This window comes from Diplotaxodon limnothrissa, linkage group LG16, assembly GCF_057381915.1.
Source record: "Diplotaxodon limnothrissa isolate DT_005_m linkage group LG16, D_limnothrissa_male_GT1.1, whole genome shotgun sequence".
Classification (NCBI taxonomy): Eukaryota; Metazoa; Chordata; class Actinopteri; order Cichliformes; family Cichlidae; genus Diplotaxodon; species Diplotaxodon limnothrissa.
Genome location: NC_140611.1, coordinates 6,276,936 through 6,302,267, shown reverse-complemented (window position 1 = coordinate 6,302,267; position 25,332 = coordinate 6,276,936). Strand labels below are relative to the sequence as shown.

At 41.7% G+C, this 25,332-nt stretch overlaps 1 protein-coding gene across 1 annotated transcript; it reads right to left on the bottom strand.

Annotated features, from left to right (window-relative positions):
- Positions 1–1,089: 1,089 nt before the first annotated feature.
- Positions 1,090–25,328, bottom strand: fhip1b (FHF complex subunit HOOK interacting protein 1B). The gene is made up of 12 exons (XM_085374057.1): positions 24,987–25,328; positions 13,721–14,180; positions 11,120–11,524; positions 10,026–10,256; positions 7,892–8,137; positions 7,552–7,719; positions 6,599–6,678; positions 5,956–6,125; positions 4,250–5,638; positions 3,702–3,880; positions 3,027–3,189; positions 1,090–2,516 (listed from the first exon to the last, which is right to left on the bottom strand). Exons 2-12 carry the CDS (start codon positions 13,847–13,849, stop codon positions 2,212–2,214), a joined length of 3,465 nt encoding a protein of 1,154 aa, XP_085230183.1. The 5' UTR covers positions 13,850–14,180; positions 24,987–25,328; the 3' UTR covers positions 1,090–2,211.
- Positions 25,329–25,332: the final 4 nt, after the last annotated feature.

The window sequence follows — 25,332 nt, the reverse complement described above, 5'->3', positions numbered from 1 at the left end:
CAAACTATGGGTCATTACGAAATGCATCTAAGAAATTCTGTAGAAAAGTGACTCACAGCCGGGACGAAATCCCACACGTACGAGCACGACGAACGCGGCTATGGCTTCGACGAGCTGAGGACGTCTCAGCTTGTTGCAGAAAGTGAAAGTGGTGTAATGGGAAAGAAATGTTAGACGTTTTGCAGGGTGGCAGGCAGTTTCTCTACTGCTAAGAGTTGAGAGAGAATGGCTAGTATGTGCAAATATGTTACTTGGAAAGCTGGGTCACAGGTAGATGATTTAACAAAGCACTCCTAAGAATAATGCACATTTTTACAGTTTTTACAGTTTCTGGTAGCATTACAGAAAACTGCTACAGATATTACAGAGCTGTAAAATGACTACTTACCATTTTATAAAAAAACAAAACAAAAAAAACCCCCAAAAACAAATTAGCAACACATTACAAAGGAAAACAGTGAATATCAAGTCTTGGCAAAAGCTTTTAACACTGTGTGGCTGCAACTTCATTCAACCTCAAAACACAATAAATTAAAGAAAAGCTGATCACAACTTGCATCAGCACCTCCACGTGCACATTTATACTTGGTACCCAATGAAATAAAAAGATAGAGTAGCTATTTCACCATTAAAATGGGTGTTAGTGTTTCAAAAAAAAAAAAAAAAGTAGCAGCATATTATTTTCCCAGATGTGCTGTGTGTTCGGTTTGGCCTGTCTCACCAAGAAAACAAAATCTTTTTCAAGAAAAGTCATGAACGCCTCATGAGATTCTGGGTCATCAAATTCAAAATAAGGGAAATAATGCCAACGCACAGGTGGAATTAAAAAAAAATAAAAAATCGTGCAGAATTTCGGGTCTTTCAAAAACACTGAATGACACACAAAGGATGCGACACGTACAAGTACGGAAGAGGATCAGGGTCACTGGGGTACAAAAAGTGGGCACATCTTTTTTTTTTCTTCTTTTCCAGAATTCTGAGAAAAAAAATTTCTTTGACTTTAATGTCAGGATTCGGACTTTTTTCTCAGAATTCTGAGATTAAAGTCAGAATTATGGGAAAAAAGTAATTCTGATGAAAAAGTCTGAATTCTGGAAAATAAGAAGAAGAAAAAAAAAAAAAGATGTGCCCACTTTTTCCCCCAGTGGCCATGATCCTCTTGCCGGCTTCGTGATTCCTCCGCTTAATTTTTTTTTTTTTTTTTTTTAAATGGCGAACAGTGAATGGTTAGCTAATGGCCTGAACAGTTGGCGTCACCTTTTTGGAAAGGAGTGATTCATTCAAATAAACTCTCATACACAATGGCAGACACATCTGCTCCCACATGTTGCTGATATGTCTATAAAACGGTGCAAATTCAGAAGACAAATGTTTAAAACGTTAAAAGAAAAAGGCAATAATTACCCAAGTTTCTCAGTACAATTATGGTAGTCGTGCTGATTCACAGGAGACAAAGTGGCGCTCTCCCACACGGAGGTTTTTCCAGTTTTCATCTCATTCAGTGATGACTAGCATTTAGTGCAGCCTTTTTAAAATAAACCTAAAAGAGCTCCCACGTTTTTTGGGAATGCTTCTGTTTTTTAAAGTGAACTTTTTCTCTTAGTCCGTCCTTGACAAAAGCTCTGATGAAAGCAAACATGAGCCAGCTGCACGGAGATGACCAAACTGATGGGATTACTTTGTAAGTGGCTGACTCGCACACGCTTTCAATCTTTTCCTGCCAAACAATTTTTGGTGTTTTTTTCTGTTGTTGTTGAAGAGGAAACCTTCTTTGTGCCAGCCTGAAAGCACCCTTTCAAAACAAAAGATAACAAGTATTGACTAGCACCAATATGTGCACCTACTTCTTTAATCTGTGGCTTTACTGTGTCGTATTATACCATGAAATGGCATGTGTATATACAAGCTCCCGAATCTCAAGTATTTACCGAGATTTTCTGTATACAGGATGTGAATATAATACACGATATGCACAATATCATAAGTGTACAGATGAGGAAAATGATTCCAGTCCTATAGGTATCCTATAATAATTTTAGTAATAAAAAATCCCAGTTTTCCTCTTTTGTCTGCTTCGTTGCAGACGATCCATTTCAGTGACAGAAAAGTCTCACATGTGTCCTGATGGGAGAATCCTATATCAATCTCTTCTTTGTGTACAGCCTAAATCAACAGATGTGAAGCTAAGTTTGAGGAGTCTGAGTTTACCTTCTACTCCTCTGCTTCCTGGCTGTGCGGGAAGGGCAAAGAGACGGCGTGCTCCTGCGTGAGGGCAGCCAGCTCCTTGAGGAACTCGCAGAAGATAACGGCGCAGTAGACGGCGTTCTTTACTCGCAGCGCTTCAGCTTGCTTCTCAAGGCCAGACGCACCTCCGCTGCCCCGGAACAGAGCGCTGTGCAGTGATTGGCCGCCATCCCGTACGTGTGCAAGGGCGAGCTGAGCGGCGTGCCGAGCCCGTGTTGGACTGTTTGTGTGACGAAGAATCAGGTCTCCGAGAGATGGCTTTCGACTCTTCACTGGAAGAGAAGGGCACGGTTTCACAACAGGGAAATAAAACTGTGACGCGAGACTGCTCTGACATCTCTGCGATTCCCCGGCGTTTTCAAAGATAGAAAAGAAGTCACCAAGTGGGCCTATAGTTCTGATTATCTCCTTTAATGTGGAGTTTGGTAGCAAATCACTGCACAGCAAAAAACAAAAAACCCTCAAAAACCTCTAAACCTGAAGCAAATCTGTTAGGTATGTTTGTTTTTTTACAAAGTACTAATGGTAAGATGTTACGGCACCAATAAATTGCTTCTGCTTTCTAACAGTTTTGTCTTTTTTTTTTAATTTATCCTAAAGTTTTCCAATTCAAATGTACTTTTATTGGAATTTCGTAGTGTGTTTAAAATATTTTTAAACGTCTTTGTTAATTGGATTTTGGTAAATTATCTTTGATTAACACTTTTCACTAAATTTATGACCAAAGTCATCAAAGCCACGCCTGTATGTGTAAATGTAGCTCTTCCTATTTCTATACTCACCAAGGGAATCAGAGCGGCGCAAAGTAGGAACCGCTGCCGGCGAGTCGCTCCAGTCCACTTTGCTTCGGGCCACCAAGTACTGCTGGGCTTTCCTCAGCATGGCAGGAAAGTCCTCGTGAGATGCGGCAAATGCCTCGATGCGGTTCTTCACAGAACCTAAAACCTGAGGAGAGTTGTGGAAACAAACTTTTAAACTTTTTGATCACCTTTGCTTGGTGTTGTTAACCCCTCTCGCAGGCTTGTCATCCCTCAAGACTAAAATTCACATGAACTTAACAATTTAACTTAACAGTTAAATTGTTAAGTTCATCCATCCACACCCACGCTCGCTGGGTGTGGATGGATCACTCGACTGAAACTGCAGTTATATTTATTCATTTATTGTATTTTTTTATGTCCACTGCAGCAGTGAATTCAAGTATCTGAAAATAAAGAAAATGAATGTGGAAAGAAACTGGATGCAAATATCACTGTGGGCCTGATGCTTTTGGAACCAGAGCGTGCACAGAAGTAAGGTGGGCTGGAAGTGGACAACTATGCCTAAAGGCAGACACCCAAAAACTGTAATCCTTTCAAAGACAAAAAGAAACTATTCGCTTTCTCTACTATTTTCAGAACAAGGGGAAAGAGGGCACCAAAAACCATTATAAACAACTTCTGCATAGTGCAGCGTACCTGGATTAGGGACTTGACACTGGGCTGGAAGACCATGTTGGTGTTGAGCAGGAAGGAGCGTAGGAGGGGCTGAGGATAGCAGGCCAGCTGGGCCACAATGCCAGTGAGCAGGATGTTGACGTATAACGAGTTTTGGAGCATGTTCTCCAGCTTGGCAAACAGAACTGTCATGAATGGACCTGCACGGAGGAAGAGCGGTGGATCATTGAATAGAAAGATAGAATGCTCAACTCTTGTCAGCAGGAAAGAGTAACTGCTTCTCAGAAGTGGGTTTTAACTGCTTGTGATTATATGGTTGCAAATCCTTTCACCATCCTTAAAATATAGTCAAGAAGAGTTCCTAAGTTTGAGGTGGTAATTACACCATCAACCACATAACTTCAACAGCTGTGCTGTTAGCAATTATCAAAAGCAAGAGCTCAGTGATACAATTCCTGTTACACATCCAACCACTTATTTGATACAGCAGTGTGAGCATGAAAATATGATGACAGCAATAGACGTATCCACAAACTGATGCAACAGTGAAAGAAATCCGTGAGTCTCACCTGTGTATGGCTGGGACACAGGTTGGTTCAGTGGTCTGGCAGGACTACAGATGCCCACCGCAGACCCGTCTGCCTTCACGTCACCTGTCAGCTTCCCCTCCAGTGCTGATGACAGCTGCTGTTCTTCTTCCTGGCGCTCAGTGGACAGACTCTCTCTGGCGATTTCCTCCAGCTGACAGGCTGCTTTGCAGCGCTCTTTCACCCGGTCCTCCAGTTCTCTCAGCTCCTGTGTGAACGCCTCAATGCTAATGCCCTGACCGTTGGCATCGCCAGGCAGCTGTGGGTCTCCCGGCGCCTGCTCCAGCAGCTCCTCAATAAGACTCTCTACAGACTGCTGACTGGCTTCTGGAAGATCTGAGGATGCATCATGTGGGTTTAAGGTTTCACTTGACAGCAGTTTAGTATCAGATGCTGACTGGTTAATGGAGGTCTGAGTAAAAATCTTGCTAGGACAAAGAGATTGTGCATCACTGATGTCACTGTTGCTAAAAATAGACTTTGGGAGAGCAGTGCAGCTTTGCGAGGGGCAGTTAACAAGGGAACCATTTTGGTTGGCGTTTTCATCCAAATACTGCTGATCATCCAAGTCCCTCTTCACTTTCTTCACCTCCAGTCCTCTATCACGACTGTCTGAGCACCCGTCTCCCTGCACCATTGTTCCATTATACATAGCCTGGTAGCTAACAGTGATGGCAGATGAGGGGATGTGAGGAGCTGGGGAGGAGATGGGATGAGAAGTGGATAAAGCGGTTGCTGAAGACGAAGAAGGTACAAGAGGAGGTACAGGCTTGGGAGGCAGCTCCTCTCTCTGAAGGCTGCGTTTCTTGGAGCGAGGCGTTAGGCTGATGCAGCTGTTTTTGCCAATCGTAACATCCCACTCTCCGCTGTCCCGCTCAGAGCTACTCCATTCAGACCGCGCTGCTGCCACAATGGCCGCCCTTTGCTGACCGGGAGAAGAGTTATGACTTCCTCCCTGCTGGAAAGAGAAGTGCTCAGGGAACATAGTCATTGGGACATTGGAGGTAGGGGGAAGTGGGGGTGGCGGGGCTATGTTTGGGGATGGGTTTTCGCCATCATATGGTGCCGACCAGTCACGACAAGCCCAAGAGCAAAACTCAATGCTCCTCCGAGCGTCCTTAAGATACTCCAGATAACCTGAATCCCAGTCCAGACAATCTGTGTGGGTCTGCTGATGGTGCATCGGGCTGTCAGGAGACATCTGGTGGGAGCTTGAAGAACTGGACTGCAGTGGATCCATGCTAGAGGAGGTAGGAGCACCTCCACCTCCTGATCCACCTCCACTGCTCTGCTGTCTCATGAAGAAGGACAGGCGGGATGGAGTGCTGGGTCTGGGTGGGGCGGGAGACTCTGTGCTGGGACTATTCAGTACTGCAGGATGACAATATACGGGCAAACAGGAAAACCATGAGTAGAGCCAGGATCTGCTATCCCAATTAATACAGACACTGTATGCAAACAATCAACTTACATACAATAACATTCCTAACACCAAGAGTTTTCCATGCAAATTCACTCTGGCTCTACAACTAAAGGTCTTAAGTAAAGTAAGTGACTAGAGTAGCTGCACAACTATTGTGTACAGTGTATTCCACTCAGTAAAAGATTGTATTTCAAGTGCAGATCATATCATTTACAACCACAACTATTAGTGTCAACTGCTCACTTTCCACAAGTGTGTAGCTCACCTTTGCCCCAAAATGGATTTTCCTCATCTCTCTCAGAGGAGGCAGCTGCGTTGAACCGGCAGCACTCTGGGATTAATGACAGGAACTTGTCCGCTGACTTTCCGTATAAGTCAGTCTCCCTGATAGCACGACGCTGACTCAGCATTACGTGAGTACATGGCAGGAGATACCTGAGAGCGAGAGAACACACAGAAGCAACTTCAGTAATTTTAGATAAGTTAATCCACATGCACAGGATATAGGTTACTATTCAGGAAGCTTAAACTGTGTTGTCATTTTTAATTCTACATTTCCATTCTTAATATTTGCCATATTTATCTTGCTGTGACAAATCACCTTAAAACACAGACAGTATGCCCTAATCACAGCCTGCAGGTAATGTGTTAACGGGGGGGGGGGGGGGGGGGGGGGGGGTCACTGGCAGCTTCTGACAGTAGTATGGGAAATGGGAGAAACAGCCATTGGTAGTTCATAAAATTTTTGTAAAAATGGGCAGAAATAACCTTGTCTGTATCGTCTCGTGGTAACTGCTGACAGATGGTGACTTTGCGTCATAACCTTTACTTAATCTAAATGACTAGATGTGTGAAGAAGCCCTTTGGAAGTATAACATTTGGCAAAATGCTCTGAAGCGCACACAAACCTGAGTACAAGCTGTAGCATGACGTCTTCACAATTCAAGGACAGGAGAGTCCTGAAGAGGCTTAACGATACCATGCAGAGCTGCAAAACAAGCAGAAAGAAACTGGTTAGAAAACAACCATTTCTGAGGAGGACATACACATACGTAGGACACTGTGATGATTCATAAAAAATATTTTTTTGAATTCCCCCCCTCCAAAAAAAGCCTCAGAATAAATTTCAGAACCCAAACGATATAGGATTTTTAAGCTCAATGCCAATTTTTGGCAATTTAAAAATGTGATATATCGGTTGATATTGTTTGTTTTCTGTTTTTTTGGATTACCTTTCTACGCTTTTTTGCTCCACTTGGAAAAGTTGGTATTTGTGTCCCTTTGGTAAACACACTACGCAACATCAACACTCATAACGTGGTTGAAATGTACATTTTGATACCATATGTTGGAAGCTAATATTGGTTAGACTCCAATAAAATTCTATAACAGCAAAATTTACTATTTTCTTAGCAGTGAACACCAGTAATTTTAGTCAGCAGTGCTGATGTTTTAACGCTATTCCTTTTTAACTCCTATTTGGGGGTAACCATCGTTTCTCTTTTTTCCGTCATACTTCAGGTGAATTAATAGACTTTTTTTCCTAACACCACTGCTGTTCCAAAAAGACTGATATTTATGCATTTGGAGGGAATTTAAGATAATGTTGAAACATTTTGCTGAGGCTTATTTAACCACTTATAAATAACTGGTAACACAATCCTCAATTGTTGCAGCAGACATGAAGAGATTCAGTTTCCATGTTTATTCTGTGTCCTACTCAGTTTCTGCTTTAAACCCACTCACCACCCACTCAGTCGAGTTCAAATGAGGGCCTCAGGGCTCCTTTACAAATATGCACGCACGCACGCACGCACGCACACACACACACACACACACACACACACACATATATACGGACCCTTGAATTGCTGCTAATGCGCGTGAGCAGCGTGTCCAGGATGGTGTCATTGTCATGGCGATGCAGCAGGATGAAGCGCAGGAAAGTTTTGAGGAGGGAAGTTTCCGTTATACTGCGCAGAAAAAGATCAAGGTAGGCTGTGCTGGCGATCATCTCATCCACCGATGACTGCAAACACACACAATTAAAGGTGTCTCAAAACTGCCAAAAATATGCAATATGATAATAGTTATGTGTGCACAGTTAAAAGCAACATTAAGGGAATTTGTTCACCCCCTCTCCCCAACTCGGCTGTTAAAGAAACTGCAGCCTTTCTAACAAAAACAGTCCCCTTTGCTACCTTATGCAGGGCGGGGCCGATGACAGGTACAAGGAAGCCGTTGTGAAGGTAATCCAAAAGCTGTGAGCGGACCAGGGGATGGGCGACCTGCACCACAGCGTTGCAGAACTCGAGCGAGTTCATGAAGAGCACGAGCGACGACACGCCCATCCAGTCCTCCCGCCGAAGGGCATGCCAGTCATCTCCTCGAACTTCTATCTTCCTCGGCAGAGAGGAATAAAGAGCGCTGAGGCCTGTCGCCAACACCTGAGGAGAGGCAGAGAGGTCACAGACGTTGCTGACTGAGTCACCTCTAGGAAGTCAGCAGGTGGCACCTCTCAAATAGGAGTCTATTTTTAAAGTTCTGACTTTTGGAAGTAACAAACAAGAGCTACAAACTACACCAAATTAATGATGGAGAAAATAAGCAGCATTTTCATACAAATATCACCAAGTCACAGCCCATCCAACCCCTTCCATTAAGACTGTGCTGACTAACGGCTATTATTACTGTCTGCTGCAAATCTCAACTGCTTAAATGAACAGTTTTTAAATATTTTCATCATAATTCAAATAATTGCAGCATGATGGTCCGTACTCTGAGTCCTACTGTTGTTACCAAAAAAAGGTTTAAACGAGTGCCTTCCCAGCACATGCAGACACAGTGGATTCACAGTCTAGCTCAAAGCCCGTCATGTATCTTAGCCTTTTAATAACAGCTGATGACTTTTATGAAAATCCAATATTTATTGCTGCTGCCGTGCACATATAGGATGGAGAAACCTGAACCCGTTAGGCTGACAAAACAGATGCAAACTTCCTCAAAAAGAGCTGTGCACGGACACCGAGGGACAGGGAGCAAAGACGGGATGTTCTCTGTACTCTGCTTACAACGTGAGAAAGACTACAATTGTTCCTGTTGTCTAAGAATGTTGAACTAGATCCAAAACTGTCAAAGCAAAGCTGATTATGATACGTGTGAGTATGCACAGACAGGAAATAGCCAGACTCGGACAGAGAGGAGCAATTGGTCATTAACGCCACCTCCACTGGATCTTTCAGCTGTAACTAGGTCAGACTGAAGCTGCTGGAAGGAAGATGAGCAGAAAATAGCTGAGTTAGCACCAGAGTATAGAGACCTGAGAGGGAGGGGGGCGGGGGTAGACTACTGACCACAGTGCTGTATGCAGACATCACGCAACACTCGCTCCTATAATGCAGTATGAAAGCTTAAACATTGCTCTGGGACCAGATTCAGTTAAAATCCTGACCAATTCTTGTTCATACATTCAAATGTATGCAGACACATGTTCCCATTGCAGAACTGTTAAGCAAATTAAACTAATAGCTTTAAATATGCACCTCAGACTGCATTAAGTATAACATGGCTCTTTAATTACATCTAGTGGCAGCTAAAAGAAATGACAAAAACAAGGCAGACAGGTTTTACTTCAAAGCGGAATAAACTTTCCACCTTCAAGTTATGATTGTGTTTCCAAACAGAAAAAAGAAATCACAGTTCAAAAATGATAAAATATCCTTCCTTTGTTTTCATCTTTCTTTTAGGTCTCCTGCTTAAAGAACAAACAGTTATTACTAAAGAGTGCTTCTAAACTCACTGGGGGAGAACTGCATCAGTAAGGAAACTGCATTTCACACAAGTTTTCTTAAGCTGTCTTCTTTATCACTAAACAATAAAGTTTCTCCTAAAAACTGCAAACATGTGATGTTGGGTGAGTTTCTGGGTTTTTTTAAATAGGAAGCCTCGAGTTGAGACACAGTTGATAGGATGTAGATAAGGATGAACGGTCTGTCAGAGTGCATAGTCATCTCCTTCTCCTTCCATTATCGCACACCATCACTAATGCATCAGAATTAGACAGCCTGCGCGCGCGCACACACACACACCTCTCTTTCTTAGAAGCAGTGAGGGAAACTAAGTCAAGATCCAACTCTTATAATCTGTCCTTAACCATCACATCAATAAAGAATAGGTCATATTCACCATATACTATACGGTTTTTAGACTCAGAGGTTTTAATTTGAGTCTGGCTTTGACCATACTTCTATCAATCACAAGCCAAATGAGCATCATTATGGGAAAACTGTCTGAAAAAAGAGAGAATGAAGAGTGACTCAAAAGCTCCTCACTCACCGGACAAAAGTAGGAGTTCTCAGCGATGTATCGTGCAACAGCCTCGTGACTGGCTGACGCCGCCATAACCAGCAGTAGTGCATCTCGCGCCTGCTGTCCAATGGCTCCATCTCGGTGGATGAATGGCACAAGCAGGGAAAAGATCAGCAGGTTGGTTGAGCCCTGCTGGGCTGGTGCAGCCCGGAACAACATCTCTAGAACCACCGGCTGTCGGGCCATTGACACGCAGATCTGATGGAGGGAAAAAGAATCCCATTAAAGAACAAGAGTCATGAAACGCTGTTGAAAAATCTACTTTGGAGGTTAGTTATTATTCCAACTTTAGCACAGAAATGAATCACTAATCACTACAAAGGTTTCCTTTTATATGAAAAGAGCAGGTCAGTGCCCCTTTCTGGGGAGTTAAAAACATTTCAGGGAACACCATCAATTATATTACTATTTATTTATGCACCAAATTCACCTGGCTTTTGAAGTGGAACCCCTGCAATTAAATGGTACGTCTTCTGACCAATCAGTAACCTGAGCTGGACTATATTCAACTAACTTTATTGTTTGGGGGAGAAAAACGCCACAGCATGTGATGCTCTCATTTGTTGGTTTCTCAATCAATTGCTGCCGGGCATTCTCATGAAAAAGATATCAAATTACATTTTAAGATAAAAAAAACCTAGCAAACAGCATGCAAACAGTAAATGCAGCAGAAGCAACAGCAAATGAAAAACTACTATAACTTCTATCTTCCTCGGCAGAGAGGAATAAAGAGCGCTGAGGCCTGTCGCCAACACCTGAGGACAGGCAGAGGTCACAGACGATGCTGACTGAGTCCCCTCCAGGAAGCCAACAGCAAATGAAAAATTACTATAATTCAAATTGTCAGGTTTCATGAAGAGCCACAGCTCAGCTAAGGTTTTTAATACAACAGCCAATTTTTCCAGCCTTCAATTCTCAGTCATCTCACATCCGTTCAATTTTAACACAAAAAATAAAACAAAACTTGTTTGTCATTTGTGGGATGTCTACTACCGGTGAAATATATTTTGTTTATAGTGACTGCATACACACACTGGAAAAGACTGTAGGTTTGTATGTACCTGGTTAAGCAACAATACCAGGCTGTTCTCCAGAGCTGAAGGACAGCCAAGTTCTGGGTCAGCACAAGCTCCCAGGAGCCTAAGAAGGGGGTGGAGAATGGCTGTGTGCTGGAGCAGGGGCTGCTGGGACTGACCGATAAGCATCTCAAACAGTTTGAGCAGTGCACCCTGGCTGTCTGGGTCCAAGCCACGGCGAAGGTGCCACTGAACCAGCCTCTCCAGGATATTCTCTGTGACCACAAGCTCCAGTATGGGCCCCATAGGTGGCACGCTGGTGCCGCTCTCTGAGCTCTCAGCAGGACGCTCCTCTGCCAGCAAACATAACATCTGGTCGGTGTTGTTTCTCACTGCCGTAAGGTCATCGCTGGAGGATGAAGTCTCATGCTGCTCCAACACCCAAGATATCTGAGAAAAGGAAGTAAGGAGTGTGTTGTTGCTTTATCCAGTGGGCTTAAGTGATGAAGTGTTTGAGGTCCATGCTAACGGGACCAGGACAAACACTAGAACTGTAATGGCACATGTGGGTATTTGTTTATGTAACACAATACATAGAACTGAATGTTATTCCACATTACAATGTTTCCTCAAGTCAATCAATTCTGCTTCCATGTAACTGGTTCATCCTTTAGTCCAAGAGGAAGAAATTCCCTTAAGGCTCTCCCAAGATATCGAGTCCATTAGCACAAACAGACAGGCAACCCTTAAACTTAATATCTCCAGCCATGGCTATTACTGACAAAGAGGCATACAGGCAGATAATACTCAAAACAGGTTAAAATACAACAGTGCAACACAACTCAATTATTTTGCAAGATATAAAACGGCCTGTATTTGTATAGCGCTTCACGGTGAGAGTATGTGGTCAAAAGTGTGTGAGAGCAAAATGATAAGCAGAAGTTTAATTGGTCAGCATGACTACAGCAAGAATGAATTTGCAGATCTGGGCCCATGTTGAACAGATAAGAGCTGCATGTTAGATACTGGATAACAAGTCACGAACTACATTTAGGTGCACTTCTGTGGCTCTGTTGCAATGCATTTGCAACATATTCACTTATGGCTGGTGTCTGCTTCTTCTACAGTGGATTATAAATGCATTTCTCCATTATGACAACCGATCCTTTCAAAGAAAAACTCACTGACAGGATCGGACCTGTATATAGCTTTAGTAAGTCTCGCCAAAGAAGGAGCGGGTTTGCAAAGTGTGCACGCCCTGGAATCCCTGGGAAAAACAGAAAATAGATCATTTCTCAGACATCTTTTGTTGCCTCAGATTAGTTCCAACCGTCAGGCAGTGACAGACCTCTGTAACCTATAAACGTTCAGTAGGTAACTGGACATCAGCCAGCTAGTTTACTTCTCTCACTGACACTGACACAGTGAACTTTCACACATTGTGTGAACACATAATCATTCACTAGAACAAAGACAAAGCCTTCAAATCACACAAAAAGAAAAAAGATTAAAAGTAGAAAATTTGAACTGTCACAATAAATTGGATTTATTATAATTAACTCACCTGTGAGAGAGAGAATGTTACTTAGGCGCTGAAGAAAATTTAAAAAAGCAGTTTTTAACTTTGATTCTGTTTTGTGACTGACAAAATTATTGTTTCATTTTGAGTTCAGCTTTTCTTGAGTTTTCACTCTGGGTAAGAAAAATAATTTGCCTCAAATTGTGAAAACGGGACAGTCTTTGTGCAAAATTAACTTTTGTGTGTTAGTTCAAACATTGATGCTGTAACATCAAGATAACATTTTTAATTAAAAAAAAAAATCAGTACCAATGTAGACCACTGTGGGCAGGGCAGGAACATCGAGCAATTTTTATTATTTATTATTTTGAAGCCACAAAAAGTCCATCACACCATTTCCTGTGACGAGCACACACAGCTGCACTAAGTAAGGCTGCTCAAATATAGCAAAAATCATCATCTCAATCCCCAATATAGTTTCGTCTCAAGTACTTAACATGGTTATTAACTAACTTTAAAAAAATGTCCTTTTAAAGGATATTTATTTGGAATTTAAATACAATTGATAATAAACACATGTCGAGGAGCGTGTCAGGCTACATTTCACCGTGTGTTATACTTGTATAACTATGCATGTGACAAATAAAGAACCTTGAACCTTGAATGGTTATTAACTAACTTTAAAAAAATGTCCTTTTAAAAGATATTTATTTGGAATTTAAATACAATTGATAATAAACACAAATTGGTGAGTAACACAGGGTCATCTGGTAAAGCGTTAAGCAGAGGTATTTTTGACTGCAAAGCCCATCTTGCAAGAGCAACTGGTGCATTGCCTCCACTTTGATATCTCTCCAGAGGCAGACGGGCAAAAACAGCCCCAGGGTCATTTGGGGACCTGCAATGCAGCCACGGCTCAAGCAGCGGAGAGCTAAAGACAGCGTTTGCCAACTTTTAGTAATTCTTCCATGGGTTACATGTGCCTTTTACTTTTTTAAGATGGATTGTTGATCAAGAGATGGGTCCAAGGGAGGGGTAAAAACATACCAGTATAAAGGAAAGACAAGAAACAAGAGCTTTGGAAAGAAAAGAAACAGAAAAAAAAACTGTGTGTGTCTTAAGCTCACCTGTCTCCAGTGGTTTTCAAACACCATGAGACAGGTCTCTGGGTCTGCAGTGCAGGGGCTGGAGGGGGCGGCACTCCGGCTCGACCGACTCCCAGAAGCCCGTGGGTTTAACCTGCTCAGCCAGCTCATAGTGAAACCAGCTTAAAGCAGACCAAAGATCACTAAAACTCAATGACGTTGAGTCTAACAGAAGGCAAAGGAAATTATATGGGAAAAGAAGTGGGAGAGAGGAAAAGAGAAGTGCAAAAAGAAGGGCAGAAAGGGAAGGGAAAGTGTATCACAACAGAGAAGAGGAGAAAGAGGTCGGCTGTGCAGGCTGTCAATCCCGCTCAGTGTACATCTAGGAAAAGCCTGCTGCTGCTGCTGCTACAGAAACTTTGTGACCCTGTCCTCCTCGTAGACCCTGTCATCCAGTCTGAAGCCAACACCACTCCATAGCCGGTCAGGACTGGCAGTCTCTCTGTGTGAACAAAAAAACCCCCCAAAAACAAAACAACATTAACATCATATAAACCTGGAATAATAACAGCTTCATTCACAAACTTGCTATTACTAAAAGATCTCATTGCATTTCTCTTAATGTGGACTTGAAACATGACAGAATAACCACTAGATTAGAGTGGGAAGAATGCATGTAAGGCAACATGGATACAAGATTCCATGCCTCACTCGCTGTGGCTCGGGAGGCAGGGTCCATGGCAGTAAGCTACCCCAGGACCCCACAGAGCTTTCAAGAAAGCCAATATACATCCAGAGGAATGACTTCAGGTGGACATTGTTGATAAAATACAGATTTATAAATGACATTATGCATATGGCAAAAACTACAAATCACCTTTCAATGGGATCACATCAGCCACGATGTCATTGAGTGTTCAGACCACACATATTACTCTTAAATAAGAATAAATAAAAGCACAGCAATTATCTGAAATGTCATTAATGATTTTGCCCAGTTACACTGAGGTTGAACAGGTGAGTAGCTCATGGTTGGTGCCAAGCTGTTGCATGTGAAGCGTGTAACATTTTGTGGATACGTTTAGAAAATTATTGCAATGGAAGAAAAGATAAAAGTAGAAAGAGCCACGGTAAAAGAATTAACAGTTTCAGAAAACAAGTTTTAACTACACACCATTTCTATCAGTAACATTTCTGCAGTATTATACTGAAAACGTTGATGTTTTATCACAAGTCTAATCCTCATAACACCTGCATGGACTGAGCTCATGAAGGAAGGGAAAAGAAATGTTTTTGCTTTCCTTCATTTTCTATTACATCAAAATGCTTTAAAAAAGGTCCATGTTATGAAAGGACTGTGCAGTATCAGTAGCTGCTGTGTCCATTTGTCGTCAGTATTTATATCACTGGCTGAACACTGCACTCAAGAACATCTAATGCGATTATATACATATACTATATTCCCAAAAGTATTTTGTCATCTGTCTTCACACCCATATGAACTTGAGTGAAAACCCATTCTTAATCGACAGGTGTTAATATGTCATCTGCCCACCATTTACAGCTATGACAGCTTCAACTCTTGTTGAAGCTGTTGATATGTTACAGTGGTGAAAAACCCAGGATTGGGGCATGGCGGAACCGCGACCGGGCCAGCCAGGGGAGGTGCTGACCCAAATGGTGGCCGAGTTCGTGCCTACCTCTAAACCCGTACCCACTTCTTGGGTGGGAGCGCCTGCACCTGTTCCTGTTCCACGGAGGAGGGCGGATGAGCAACCTCCACTTACACCACCTGCTCATGCATCTTCTCGGCCTGAGCCGATGGACAGCGTGGACAGCATGCGGGGGACAGCGTGCTCACCCAGAGCCGGAGGCTGGCACCAGGGAGAGAGCTGCTCAGCTGGGGCCAGAGGCCAGCATGTGGTCTGGACCTGCCTCGTTTTTACCAGAAGCCAGCGTCTCTATTAGAAGCGAGTGTGAAAACGACAACTGTAATAAAATCCGCTGATATGTGGTCGGGTCTGCTATACATATGCTACAGTGTGCTTATTTGACCATTCTTCCAGAATAAAAGTTGTGAGGTCAGACACTGATGTTGGACAATAGGGCCTGGCTCACAGTCTCTGCTCTAATTCATCCCAAAGGTGTTCTTTTGGGTTGAGTTCAGGTTTTTGTGCAGATCAGTCAAGTTCTTCCACACTCACACTTCCACACCGCTCATTTAATTCTTTATCGACCTTGCTTTGTGCACTGCGATGCAGTCATGTAGGAACAGGAAGGACCCATCCCCAAATGTTCCAAAGTTGGGAGCATGAAATTGTCCAAAATGTCTTGGTATGCAAAACAACAGGAGTTCCTTTTACTGGAAGTAAAGGGGGTGAAAAACATCCCCACGCCATAATGCCCCCGTCCGCCAAACTATACATTTGACACAAAGCAGTCAGACAAGTACCGTATTATTCGGGCTATAAGGCGCATTTAACATTCTTTAATTTTCTCAAAAATCCACAGTGCGCCTTATAATCCGATGCGCCTTATGTATTAATTCTGGTTGTGCTTACTAGCCTTGAACCGATTTTATGTGCTCAAATTAAGTTTAACATCCGGGCATCCATGAAAACAGAATTTATTAAATTTAATGGAGTTAGAAGTTAGGTGGAAACTAGCAAGCTAAGCATGATATAGCATGTTCTGACAGATTTCTGAAACAAATTCAAATGTACCTGAATTTGAAATTTCCACTGAAGTCACGGGTAAGAGGCAAGTGGAACCAAGATCGAGGCCATTTGCTTTTTGAAGTTTGCAAAGACTGCTAAATTGTGCCACTGGTAGTTCACTCTTTGCAACATAGTACGCTGTTCTAAACAGATTTTTTTTTCAGGTTTATTTTTAGTATGTTATTTGCAATTGGTGTTTGTTCTGGGAAAGATATTGCAGACTGAGCAATAATGCATTTCTTGCATTTCTCATGGGTTCTAATGGGGGCCTTTCTTAAAATGACTGGTCCCAGTAACAAAGGCACTTGTCGACTCAGAAATCGAGGGAAAACCAACAACACACCCGGCAGAACATTATGTTATTTACACGGGTGCACATAAGTGGTCCGCATGTGCGCATTCGCTGTCAAAATAAAAGATGCGCACCAGATAAGAAGTTGCAATGTGCGTTTGCGTACATATAAAAAGCACTGTTTTTGTCCACTAGAGTGGGATTTTCACGGCACATTCTGCACCACATCTCTGTGCGTGCATCATTTGTTTGAAGCCAGCTCACCTCCTGCAAATACTTTTCCGAGAATACACGCTTCTTTTGTGGTTCGGACTCCTTCTGACATTTCTTTGGAGGTGGAGGAACATCACAGTAATTGCTTAAAGGAGCTTCTTCGACATCTTTAAGAGTTCTAAACAAATGTCTGTCCTCCTCCAGAAATCTTATGTACGCAAACACGCGTTACAACTTCTTATCTTGTGTGCGTTTTTTATTTTGACAGCGAATGCGCACCTGCGGACCACTTATGTGCAGCCCTGGTTATTTAGCTCGTCATATTGCAGCCACAGAAATTCTTTTGTCCATGAAACCATAAAGCTGCACTTTCTTTTTGCCTTATAGTCTGATTTGTCATAGCTTTTCCGTTTTGTGGTAAGCTTTTCTTTGGCTGTCACTTCTTCACCCTGACCTGTTTTATTTGGCTCAGCAGAACTGAAATATAAATCCTGCTGCTTTTACACACGCACTCACATAACGCTCAGCGATTCTCTGCGCGATCAACCTCTCACATGTTTAAGCTGCGGGAGATTTCACTTGTCATGTTTGCATAGTAAGCTAACGATTGATAAGATGATGTGCGGAAATTATCGTCACTCACCAATCAGTGCTGTCGCTCTCTATACACAGTTCGCGCGATTGCAAAGTGAAAACAAAAAGCAAGCACAAATTCAAATGCAATTTCAATATGTCACATATTGACAGTGGCTCACCGATGTCAATGACATAATTCCCCAGCTACATTTCTGAAAGAATGCAAAAGCATTGACATATATTTTTCCTCCCTACGATAGCCCGACGGGCAGGGCAGAGATAGATTTTGGTAGCCCGACTGGAAAAATCGTTAGCCCCGGGACGTCAGGCTAGCGATTTTGCGAGCTCTGATGTTAGCATGACATTAGCACAGTGAAGCTGGAGGATGAACGCTAACTTTTTTCCGCTTGATAAAAGTTAACGTGAGGGTTCCCGATGGTTAGGGACAAATGCAATCACATGGCAGGATGCTGTAAACGGACCAAACCTCAGTCAGGAGAACAACTGAGATAATTCACAAGGTTAGTCATTCATATACTGCAACAACATGGGAATAGAGCAGCTGAAAGAGAATTCAACACTAATGAATCAATAGTACGGAAGTGGAGGAAGGAAGACGAATGAGTTGAGTAAAGTTTGACTTATCTGTTTTGTTTCGCTTAATGCACCTTATAATCCGGTGCACCTTATGTATGAAAACAGACCCATTCATCGACGGTGCACCTTATGTGTTGCATCTTATGGTCTGAAAAATACGGTACCGTTTTCCTGGCAACCACCAAACTCACTCATCCACTAGATTGCCAGATGAAGAAGCATGATTCGTCACGCCATTTTCTTTTCTCTGTGGTAGCAATTCTGCTTAATTTGTTAAATCCCTTATCAATATCCTTAATCTAAATGTCATTCTGCTGTCTTAAGTCATCCAAAGACAGAAACCCTTTCTGTGCTTTTGCGTGCATGCAAGTAATCGGGTTGTGCTGTATTCCTCAACTGGTTAAGAACAAGAGGTTGAATGGTATAAAATGCACTCCGCCAGTAAGTGGGATATTTGATATTTTCCTTCAGCACCATCAGAATTTAATAGCTCCAAAAATATCTGCCAGGAAGTAGTGCACTTAGTGAGTTATTGTAAGGATTAGTGAGAAATAACTGAACAGATGGTTAATGATGGATTTTGCTGCTGGAAAGGAGGGGGGAGGGGGATGTTTGTTCTTTTACTGTTGTGCAAACCTACAGTGCAGAACTTTTGGCTCTTAGACTTAAAGTGTAAATATCAACCCTATTGACTCTTGCATATACAGCGCTGTGCAAATGACTTGACCCACCCCTCATTTCTTTCCATGTGGCTTAGAAAATGATTTATTGAAAGATCTAAACATACATGGATAATACAATATATAAAGCAAAAAGAGTTTACAGAATTGTAAGAAGCTTGAAAGATAGTGTTTGGCATTACAACCTTTATTCGTCAACATAGCCTGAACCCTCCTGGGCAACTCTTGCATGATTTCTTCAAGTTATCTTCAGCAATAGTCTTCCAGGCTTCTAGAAGTGCATTCAAGCTTTTCTTTGAGTGCCTTTTAATTAGATCTCTGTCAAGATGATCCCACATTGCTTGAGAGATGTTGAGGGACTCTGGAGGGGTCAGTCCATGACTGATAGTTTTCCATTGTGCGTTTTTCTATCCAGGTATGCTTTTACTGCATTAGCATTGTGTTCGGGATCACTGTCATGCTGAAAAACAAGTCATTGCCAATCACACACAGTCCCAAACCATGCCAGAGCCTCCACAGTGTTTTACAGATGTCTGTAGACCATTACTACGGATTCATGCTAATATTTATGCTTATGATAGTATCAATATAAGGACTCCCAAATGTCAGCATCCTAGCAACTGCAATCACCATTAAAAATTTTCTGGTTTTTGTTTTGTTTTTATTATATATGTGAGCAAAAATATCGCTGTTGCAAATTTCCTTGAAAAATTGTTATATAATATTGAGACTACATTGAGCACCCCTAACAACAATTTGACCAAAACCTCCAAATTTGGATTCATCGCTGTTGCCATGCATTTTCAGTCCAGTTCTTGTGTAATTGATATACCTTAGTGTTCTCTCCCCCTTTCCCTTCCTTAGGAATAACTTCTTGACAGCCACCCTTCCACTGAGACCATTTCTGATGAGGCTTCAGGAAACAGTAGACGTATCAACTGAAGTGCCAGATGCATCGCTCAGGTCCTGTTTTAGGTCTTTGGATGCCCCCACCCCCTCCACCACCATTTTTAATGAATTACTGTTCATTTTCTGCAGATAGTTAAGCTGTTCCTCCAGATGTCCAGTGCATTTGACACATTTACCAAGCCGACATACGCTAAGTTTTCAACCAATAGCTCTTCTGAAATCTCCTTGTTGGTTCAAAACATGCTATACCTGTTGAACTGTGTTATCATTGGCACTTTTCATAGATTCAAAGAAATAAAGAAATGGGAACAGATTATGTGTTTATGTGACAAGCTGCTAGTAATCAAGTGCCTAAAGACTAGAGATGGCACGATACCACTTTTTAATGTCCGATACCGATATCAGAAATTTGGATATCTGCCGATACCGATATGAATCCGGTAAAGCGTATTTTGTAATCAATAAAACTGTTTTTTTTTATAAATATCTTGCTGCATTTTGTATAAGTTCATACCTAAGTTTTAAAAAAAAACAAGCGACCGAAGCTATTCTGTTATACCTGTATGCAAAAAATACACTCCACCCAAAACATTTTAAAGTTCAGCAACACTGATCGGTCTAATAAATTTAAACCTACACCATCCTCCCTATTCTGGTATTTTAAAGAGTACTTAGTAGAAATATTAAGCAACCTAACTAATAGGGTTGCCAACTCCCAGCAAAAATATTAGGGCGGGGGGTGGTTCCCTTGTGGTGGAACCACATACCTCATAGCGGCTCAGCTATGAGGTATGAGGCCAATCACCGTGGTGTCATCGCCCTTAATCGATGTAATCAACTTTAATTTAATGCAAGTGTAAAACAAATGCACAGAAATCAATTATTTTTCTACAATAATTAAATAGATTCAACATCTTTCTTCAACAGAATTGCAGACTGCACAGATAGTACCTTCCCAAAGGAAAAAGTACTATAGCTTATTAGGGTGTATATTAGACTTATTAGTTACTATATACAATAATGGATTTCTATACATTTAATCGGATGACCACTTTTGTTGCAAGATTCAGATAATTATTTATTCAAAGTTTTTAAATGACATAACAAAGAAAAGTATTTCTTTGTGCCCCCCTCTCCCTGTTAATGCCCTACCTGGCCACCGACAAAACTTTGCTAGACCCGCCCCTGCACAGTTACCAGCTGTCAGCTACTTAGAAAAGGATCCTGGTGTTATTTGTCTCTCAGAAACAGTTCATAACTTCCCTTCAACTCATTCATGTCACCTAAAAGGTAAACCTGTTTCTCCATCACCTGTTCAGCTCTGATGATTCAGTAAGGACATCTCCTGGTTTCATCTTGATGTTTCCCTCTCACCACATATCCAAACCATATCATGACCAACAGCATTTACAGCCATGGCTCCAGCAAACCTCAGTTGATACTAGAAATTAATATTAAATAAATTTTAACAACAGCTTATCACGCTTAAACGTGCTGCTGTTGTTTATCCGCTGGTCTCCTCTTTCTAGCGCAAAGTGGGCGATAAACAAACAAGAAAGGCGGGACTTGTGGCAGAAAAGCCGATCAGCTGATCATTGATCAGTTTCATGTTTGAACTAATAACAGGAGAGGAAGGGGGAGTGAATGAGAGAAGTAGATGCAACTGCGCAGCAACGACAGAATAATTCCAGCTTTGTGTCTATTTTTTTAATTCTAGCTGGAGTACGGGACAAATCGCTTCCTTTTCACCTCAATATGGAACTCCGATGGCCAGTCCAGCTGTGGCTCAATATATTAGTTGTTAAGCTTAACGTGGAAATACTCTGCAAACATTCAGGGATGAACTTACACACTTGCTTTACTTCTCTGGGATAGTTTTTGCCAAGATGAAATGCTGCGGTTAGGAAGCATGTAGCGAGGCTCCAAATGCTCCAACAGACCGCCGACAGGTCTCGCAGACAACAGCCGCTCTATCATGTGACACATACTGCTCCAATGCGCCGAGCTGGGTTACGCCAAGTAGCGCGTTTTGTGAGATGATTGTGTGATACTTCGGATCGAATTACATTTTTTATTTCTCTCCAATATCCGATCCAGTAATTTAAGTCAGTATCGGACCGATGCAGATACGTAATATCGGATCTGTCCATCTCTACTAAAGACACAATTTTATCCCCCCCCCATTGTTTTTGGTGTGTAACACTAGTTTATCCTTTGAGTTAAGTGCTTTGTTTAATCCTTGAATGGTCTGGACTGAAAAAAGGTGAAAAAGCAGCCAAAGTCCAAAGAAAGACTTCAAAAGATCTTAAGAAACTCTGACTCCTTGGAAGCAAAATGTAAAGAAATGAATCCTGGCTCAAGACGTTTGCACAGTATTGTATGTATTTCCTATGGATAACATCCCTTAGGCTTGATAAGTTAGTAAGTTCACTTTAACTGAGATACATAAATGTTAAAGTAGATTTCAAACCTTTGTTATTGTGGCCACATGATGTGGAACAACATCACATGAACTGGACTTGGATCACACGCAAGAGGTCTACCAACATCATGCTCAACTTCCCTAAATCAATAAGGCTCAAATGCTTCTCTTTTTTTTTTTCCTTCGCTCCCCTGATAGAGAGTATTTACACACAAACAACAATGGAAAAGATAAGATAAGAGATAAGATAGAACTTTATTAATCCCTCGGGGTTACTGGGTTACTATAGTCCACACTTTTTAATGACTCACTGTTCCTTAACATCTGATTCAAACTTAATGACACTGCTTGAAAACTGCTTCAAATGCATAAATTCATAACGAGGATAAAAATAAGATGATTATCTTACCCTAAATGAAGTTTAAGGTAACTGCTGATGCAGCTACTGTGCACCAGCATTTCAAAACTTTCTGACCCCGATGTGCAGGAAGTAGAAAATACAGTATATGGCCATTCAGCTTTAGTTTTATTTCAGGTCACACTGAATCATAAAATGTTTCAAAGTTCAACTAGACATTCCACTGGAGGGAGGCTGCCTTCATAAAGAGAAGTATTTGCTAAAGCTTAGTCATGAAGAACACCAAAGCAGTCTTGACTGCTACAGTCTCATAATGCAAAGTCTAAAGGTCAAGACCTATTTTATACTAACTAAAAGTATTTATGTGAAAAACTTAGAGCCACTCCTGCCTTAACCAGAAATTCTCCACGTCCACTCATATCCACGAGGACTGATGATAGTTACTGATAACATCTGTGACTCAAGTAGTGAGCAACCATAGACAAGACATGAGGACTTAAGGATGTCAGCGGCTACACAACAGTGCTTTTTGTTGGCTTAAGTACCAGTGGTTCTGTAGGTGGTGTATGTGCCAAGACAGCAATTCATCTGGAACTGAAAAGGGTGGCATACACCTACAAGTGTTTTTCTCTATCCTTACATGTTGAAGAAGAAGAGGAAGGATGTCAAAGAGTCATAAACAATATAAAAGATGGATGTAGCTTCCATGTAGCCAAAATTAAGCCAATATGGGAGGCCTTAAAAATGAATTCTATCTGAAGGCCACCAGATGGCGATAGCTGTGGTTGAACAAAAGACTTCCAGTCCCGTAAAAGACTACACGAAACGGCTTTCGGTCTCAATCTCTGTAAACACTTTGCTGATGAGTTTATGGGGTCAGGTACACATTTAGGGTAAAGTCTTGGTCATACCGTATTTCAAAGAGGGAGGCCTGTACATGCCACAAAACTGCACACTCACTAGCTAATGACTTGTGACTGACAAGTTGTTAGCCACACAATTTCACAGTCAGACCAGCCTTTCCTCATCATCTGGGTTTTTTGGGTTTTTTTGTCTTTTTGCAACCAAGGTGGCAATGGCAGAAACACTCATCTTGAATCTTTAAAACAAACACTGAGGTTATGTTGTAGTAGCTGTGATGATTGACTTGCATAAGGTTGTAATAAACTTGAGTGACATGACATCTGGAACAGGGTTTTATTGAACAAAAAAGAAAATGATTAGTGATTGTTTATCAACTTTCCCTGCAGTGTACTAACTAGTTAACAACTTACAATTAAACCACTGCTTGACTCTTCCTCATCAGCGGCTCAGCTATGATGCACACTCGTGCCTCTGCCACTGCCTACTGCTTTTTCTGCATCAATGCAGATCAGAAAAACATATATCCTATATCTTTAACTGTGACAGGCAAATATTATTAAAGCAATACATGAATCAGGCTGTAGAAACAAAAGAATACTTTCAGTCTGCAACCACCATCATTTTTTCTGTATAAGAAAATAATATATGAATGTGATTTTCCTTTGCATAATCCAAAGCTATTCTAACAGTGCAGACGTGAACTAATAAGACACCTGGAGGAACGTGTGCTTATTTTCTAATACCGATTCATCTGGTTTTTTAATCACATATTTCCTGCCCCAATGTGGCACACTTATATTGACTCCTCTCTAGATCAAATTTAAATAATCATCCAACACTGAAGCCATAGCACCGGTAAATGTTCACATCTAGGAAGCTGAATTGAGCAGAATCTGGTACATTTTTCTTGAAAATGACCCAAAATGCTAAAAACTGAAGTCGTTACAGATGCTCTTCTCTTCATCTGAAAACCGCAATTTTATTCTTACTCTTGTAAGGCTGAAAGATGTGTCTGAAAATAGTTACACGTTAACTTTCTGTTAAGATGGTGAAATTATTATCTAAACCCAGTGAATAAAGATAAGCAAGAGTGTACGTTCTCAAACAGACAAATTTAAGCGATTAATGAACAAGGCTTTTCTATTCAACCATGATTTAATCTGTTGATGTGATATGCATATATGTGGCTTATTCGAGATGGGGGGGATCTACTAGTTATTCTGGGCACAGAAGTGACAGATTATTAGAGTTGTGTAGTTATAATTCCAAAGTCCAACCCAGTCCACAGATCTAATTCAAAGTTCACAGGTAAGATCACAACATAAATCATCAATCACTGCAGTATTTGGGGGTCATGTGTCCCGTTCAATCTGACAGACTGCTAGAGCACATACAGTGCACACAGCAAATACTACGCCCTTTCCCCTAAACCGGTTGGTTTGTCATGACTTAGCAGCACTTGAGCTTTTCTGCACTACATCTCACTTCAGCCAAGCGAGGCTCCTTACGCTGTGGTTCGACAGAAAACAACAATGTATTTCAAATGCAAGACGGAGGACCAAGCTAATTGACACTGCAAATATAATCAGCTACCTTAGAAATGCCAGCAACGCATATAGTTAATTTATCTAGTTGTCATGCTGTTGAACTTCACTATGAGGTCATCGAGAATCTCCCTACCTTGTGTGAGTCTCAACAGTTGTTGCGAGGTGGTGTTTTCCTTGGGCAGCTACCTGCTAGCTGGTTGCTAGTAAGTTAGCGCTGGTATGCTGCTAGCGACTAGCTGCTGATGAATTCCACAATGTCAGAGCAGTAAGCGATTACAAGATAGGAGGCGACCAAAAGACAACCGGCAAGACAGACCACAGTGAGTCAGGGACGCTAAGAAATCAACCACTCCTTCACTGAGGCTGCTGTGCATCCTGTTAGCAACAGATAAACATCCCATTTGATGGTTTCTCAAACACTCTTCGCTTTCCCGCAGCCATCTTACTTTAACTCCGCCCACACGTCTTCTCTGACTCAC